The sequence below is a fragment of the Boleophthalmus pectinirostris genome, unplaced genomic scaffold, assembly GCF_026225935.1.
Source record: "Boleophthalmus pectinirostris isolate CB_2022bp ecotype Guang Dong unplaced genomic scaffold, ASM2622593v1 HiC_scaffold_9, whole genome shotgun sequence".
Taxonomy (NCBI): Eukaryota; Metazoa; Chordata; class Actinopteri; order Gobiiformes; family Gobiidae; genus Boleophthalmus; species Boleophthalmus pectinirostris.
In genome coordinates this window covers 38976948-38983196 of record NW_026571541.1, presented here as the reverse complement: position 1 = coordinate 38983196, position 6249 = coordinate 38976948, and the positions used below count along the sequence as shown (strand labels likewise).

General features: G+C 57.1%; 1 protein-coding gene across 3 annotated transcripts in view; it reads right to left on the bottom strand.

The window, feature by feature from the left end:
- LOC110173796 (claudin-19-like) overlaps positions 1-6032 on the bottom strand; it is a 12262-nt gene extending 6230 nt beyond the window's left edge. The window contains exons 1-5 of one of the 3 annotated variants that reach the window (XM_055166650.1): positions 5767-6032; positions 5123-5221; positions 4310-4436; positions 2154-2318; positions 1982-2063 (exon numbers count right to left, since the gene is read on the bottom strand). In XM_055166650.1, the coding sequence (XP_055022625.1) occupies positions 1982-2063; positions 2154-2318; positions 4310-4436; positions 5123-5212 (464 nt within the window). In that variant the 5' untranslated portion in view covers positions 5213-5221; positions 5767-6032. The remainder of the gene's footprint in view (positions 1-1981; positions 2064-2153; positions 2319-4309; positions 4437-5122; positions 5222-5766) is intronic. The other 2 variants (XM_055166648.1, XM_055166649.1) reach the window with 2 other exon arrangements.
- Positions 6033-6249: the final 217 nt, after the last annotated feature.

The following is a 6249-nucleotide window of genomic DNA, read 5'->3' as shown; positions in this document are numbered from 1 at the left end:
TCCTCAACATACTGACCTGACTCCTCCACACACACTGACCTGACTCCTCCACACACACTGACCTGACTCTTCCACACACACACTGACCTGACTCCTCCTCCGCACACTGACCTGACTCCTCCACACACACTGACCTGACTCCTCCACACACACTGACCTGACTCCTCCACACACACACACACACACACTGACCTGACTCTTCCACACACTGACCTGACTCCTCCACACACTGACCTGACTCTTCCACACACACTGACCTGACTCCTCCACACACACTGACCTGACTCTTCCACACACACTGACCTGACTCCTCCACACACACACACTGACCTGACTCTTCCACACACACTGACCTGACTCCTCCACACACACACACTGACCTGACTCCTCCACACACTGACTGACTCTCCACACACACACTGACCTGACTCTTCCACACACACACTGACCTGACTCCTCCACACACACTGACTTGACTCTTCCACACACACACTGACCTGACTCTTCCACACACACTGACCTGACTCCTCCTCCACACACACTGATCTGACTTCCTCCACACACACTGACCTGACTCTTCCACACACACACTGACCTGACTCCTCCACACACACACTGACCTGACTCCTCCACACACACTGACTTGACTCTTCCACACACACACTGACCTACTGACTCCTCCACACACTGACCTGACCTGACACTGACTGACCACACACACACACACACTGACCTGACTCCTCCACACACACTGACCTGACTCCTCCACACACACTGACCTGACTCTCACACACATGACTGACCTGACTGACTCTCCACACACACTGACTGACCTGACTCCTCCCACACACACTGACCTGACTCCTCCACACACACTGACTGACCACACACTGACCTGACTCCTCACACACACACTGACCTGACTCCTCCTCACACACACTGACCTGACTCCTCACTGACCTCCTCCACACACACACTGACCTGACTCCTCCACACACACTGACTGCTCACACACACACCTGACTTCCTCCACACACACTGACCTGACTCCTCCACACACACCTGACTCCTCCACACACTGACTGACTCCTCACACACACTGACTGACTCCTCCACACTGACCCCTCACACACTGACTGACTCTCCACACACACTGACCTGACTCTCACACACACACTGACCTGACTCCTCACCACACTGACTGACTCTGACTGACTCCTCACACACACTGACTCCTCCACACACACCTGACTCCTCCACACACACACTGACCTGACTCCTCTCACACACTGACCTGACTCTCCACACACTGACCTGACTCCTCCACACACACACACTGATCCTCTCCCACACACTGACCTGACTCCTCACACACACCTGTCACACACTGACTGACTCCTCACACACACACACACACTCACTGACTGACTCCTCCACACACACTGACCTGACTCCTCACACACCTGACCTGACTCTCCACACACACTGACCTGACTCCTCACACACACACACACACACTGACCTGACTCCTCACACACACACACTCACCTGACTCCTCCACACACACCACACACACACTGACCTGACTCCTCCACACACACTGACCTGACTCCTCCACACACACACTGACCTGACTCCTCCAGACACACACTGACCTGACTCCTCCACACACACTGACCTGACTCCTCCACACACACTGACCTGACTCCTCCACCACACACACACTGACCTGACTCCTCCACACACACTGACCTGACTCCTCCACACACACACACACACTGACCTGACTCCTCCACACACACACACACACTGACCTGACTCCTCCACACACACTGACCTGACTCCTCCAGACACACGCTGACCTAACTCCTCCACACACACTGACCTGACTCCTCCACACACACACTGACCTGACTCCTCCACACACACACTGACCTGACTCCTCCACACACACTGACCTGACTACGCCACACACACTGACCTGACTCCTGGGTACACGGGGTTGTAGAAGTCCTGGATGACTCGACTGGCGTACAGAGACACGGCGGTCAGACTCAACAGACCTGAGGTAAAAAAAATCAAAATAAAAAAAAAGATCTTTAAAGCTGCACTGCGGGACTTTTCCACGCCGTTGCCATGGAGATGGGCAGGACCTGAGAGGATGAAGAGTGCGCCTCCGGTCAGGCTCAGCCGGGTCTTGGTCCGGTCCGAGATCCCGCTCAACCTGGTGCACTTCAGGCCCAGAGCCGAGACCAGAGCCGAGACCAAGTCCAGGACCAGAGCCAGGATCATGAGACCCCGACAGACCTGCACGTGGACTAAAGAGAGACGGGATCAGACCGGGACTAGACCGGGACTAGACCGGGACTAGACCGGGACTAGACCGGGACTGAACCGGGACTAGACCGGGACTAGACCGGGACTGAACCGGGACTAGACCGGGACTAGACCGGGACTAGACCGGGACTACGGGACTAGACCGGGACTAGACCGGGACTGAACCGGGACTAGACCGGGACTAGACCGGGACTAGACCGGGACTGAACTGGGACTAGACCGGGACTAGACCGGGACTGAACTGGGACTAGACCGGGACTAGACCGGGACTGAACCAGGACTAGACCGGGACTAGACCGGGACTAGACCGGGACTGAACCAGGACTAGACCGGGACTAGACTGGGACTAGACCGGGATCAGGACCAGACCGGGATCACTCCAGGACTAGACCAGGACTAGACCAAGACTAGACCGGGACTAGACCGGGGACTAGACCGGGGACTAGACCGGGACTAGACCGGGACTGAACCAGGACTAGACCGGGACTAGACCGGGACTGAACCAGGACTAGACCGGGACTAGACCGGGACTAGACCGGAACTGAACCAGGACTAGATCGGGACTAGACCGGGACTGAACCAGGACTAGACCAGGACTAGACCAAGACTAGACCAGGACTAGACCAAGACTAGACCGGGACTGAACCAGGACTAGACAAGGACTAGACCAGGACTAAACCAAGACTAGACCAAGACTAGACCAAGACTAGACCGGGACTGAACCAGGACTGAACCAGGACTAGACTGGGACCGAATCAGGACTAGACCGGGACTGAACCAGGACTGAACCTGGTCTCTGGTCTCTGGCCCGGTCCCTGGTCCAGTCTCTGGTCCAGTCTTTAGTCCAGTCTTTGGTCCAGTTTCTGGTCTCTAGTCCCTGGTCCGGTCCCCAATCTGGTCCTTGGTCCCTTGTCCGGTCTGTGGTCTCTGGTCTCTGGGGATGACCGGGGACGACCCGGGACAACCAGGGTTAGTCTTGCTTTAGACCTGGTTCAGTCCAGGTTTAGTCCTGGTCCTGGTCTGGTCCTGGTCCAGTCTGTGGTCTCCAGTCTGTGTTCTCCGGTCTGTGGTCCCTGGTCCAGTCCGTGGTCTCCAGTCCGTGGTCCAGTTTCCGGTCCGTGGTCCGGTCTGTGGTCTGTGGTCCGTGGTCCGGTCTGTGGTCTCTGGTCCGTGGTCCGGTCTGTGGTCTCTGGTCCGTGGTCCGGTCTGTGGTCCGTGGTCCGGTCTGTGGTCTGTGGTCCGTGGTCTGTGGTCTCTGGTCCGGTCTGTGGTCTCTGGTCCGTGGTCCGGTCTGTGGTCTGTGGTCCGTGGTCCGGTCGTTGGTCTGTGGTCCGTGGTCCGGTCTGTGGTCCGTGGTCTAGTCTCCGGTCCGTGGTCTAGTCTCCGGTCCGTGGTCTAGTCTCTGGTCCGGTCTGTGGTCCGGTCTCCGTGGTCCGGTCTCCAGTCTGTGATCCGTGGTCCGGTCTGTGGTCCGTGGTCCGTGGTCCGGTCTGTGGTCTGTGGTCCGTGGTCCGGTCTGTGGTCCGTGGTCTGTGGTCCGTGGTCCGTGGTCCGGTCTGTGGTCCGTGGTCCGGTCCGTGGTCCGTGGTCTGGTCTGTGGTCCGTGGTCCGGTCTGTGGTCCGTGGTCCGGTCTGTGGTCTGTAGTCCGTGGTCCGGTCTGTGGTCTGTGGTCCGTGGTCCGGTCTGTGGTCCGTGGTCCGGTCTGTGGTCCGTGGTCCGGTCGGTCTGTGGTCCCGGTCTGCGGTCCGTGGTCCGGGTCGTGTGGTCGTGTGGTCCGTGGTCCGGTCTGTGGTCCGTGGTCGGTCTGTGGTCTGTGGTCCGTGGTCTGGTCTGTGGTCGTGGTCGTGGTCCGGTCTGTGGTCTGTGGTCCGGTCTGGTGTGGTCCGGTCTGTGGTCCGTGGTCCGGTCTGTGGTCTGTGGTCCGGTCTGTGGTCTGTGGTCCGTGGTCCGGTCTGTGGTCCGTGGTCTTACCCGGCAGACCCAGGACGGTCTTGAACCTGGAGCACTGTGTGGACCCGGTGGCGGCGGCGGCGCAGCTCATCCACAAACCCTCAAACGTCCACTGAGACAAACTGACCGACTCCACCTGAGACTTCACCTGTAACACACCAGACCAGGACTAGACCAGGACTAGACCAGGACTAGACCAGGACCAGGACTAGACCAGGACCAGGACCAGACCAGGACTAGACCAGGACCAGACCAGGACTAGACCAGGACCAGACCAGGACTAGACCAGGACTAGACCAGGACCAGACCAGGACTAGACCAGGACCAGACCAGGACTAGACCAGGACTAGACCAGGACTAGACCAGGACCAGACCAGGACTAGACCAGGACTAGACCAGGACCAGACCAGGACTAGACCAGGACCAGACCAGGACTAGACCAGGACTAGACCAGGACTAGACCAGGACCAGACCAGGACTAGACCAGGACCGGACCAGGACCGGACCAGGACCGGACCAGGACCGGACCAGGACCGGACCAGGACCAGACCAGGACCAGGACCAGGACTGGACCTGGACCAGGACTGGACCAGGACCAGGACCAGACCAGGACTGGACCAAGACTGGACCAGGACTGGACCAGGACTGGACCAGGACCAGACTAGGACTAAACCAGGACATGATTTCAAAAGTTTTCAGATTCAAAAAATTAAATAAATCTTCAAAATTCTGATCCAGATGTTTCTCCTTCTTTGTTTGGTTTGCCCCCGGTCGTCCCGGGTCGTTCCCGTCCCGGGTCGTCCCGGGTCGTCCCGGGTCGTCCCGGGTCTGTACCTTCCAGTGGTGGTTGGAGGTGGAGCTGGAGGTGAGTCCCCAGGACAGGAGCCCGAGAACCAGACCAACGATCTGCAGAACCAGCGCCATGGAACCAGACTGAAGAACACAAGGAGACACGGACTGAACCAGGACCGGACCAGGACCAGACCAGGACTTGGACCAGGACTGGACCAGGACAGAACCAGGACCGGACCAGGACCGGACCAGGACCGGACCAGGACCGGACCAGGAACCAGGACCAGGAACCAGGACCGGACCAGGACCAGGACCAGGAGGACCGGACCAGGACCGGACCAGGACCGGACCAGGACCAGGACCAGGACAGGACCAGGACCGGACCAGGACCGGACCAGGACCGGACCAGGACCGGACCAGGACTTGGACCAGGACCGGACCAGGACTGAACCAGGACCGGACCAGGACTGGACCAGGACTAAAAAAGGACTAAACACCAGAACCAGACTGAAGAACACAAGAAGATAAGAACTAACGCAGGACTGAACCAGGACTAAAGCAGGACTAAATGAGGACTAAACCAGGACTAAACCAGGACTATAACAGGACTGGACCAGGACTAAAGCAGGACTAAACCAGGACTAAACTAGGACTAAACCAGGACTAGACCAGGAGCTTGTTCTTACCGTCAGACCAGAAGGATCAGAGCAGAGGAGTGGGTGAAGGATTAGTCAGAGTTTGGACCAGGTTTAGTCCAGGTCTTGTCCAGTTTTAGTCCAGTTTTAGTCCAGGTTTAGACCAGGTTTAGTCCAGGTTTAGTCGTGGCTTGTTTCAGAGGGACTCCAGTTTCACATCGGGGTCATTCACCTTTAAAAACAAACCTCCGTTCACCCATGAACTCATTACAAACACAAGAACTAAACCAGGTCTAAACCAGGACTAAACCAGGTCTAAACCAGGACTAAACCAGGACTAAACCAGGACTAAACTAAACCAGGACTAAACCAGGACTAAACCAGGATTAAACCAGGACTAAACCAAGACTGAACCAAGACTGAACCAGGACTAAACCAGGACTAAACCAGGATTAAACCAGGACTAAACCAAGACTGTACCAGGACTAAACCAGGACTAAACCAGGACTAATATTTTTGCGGGACAGTTTCTCA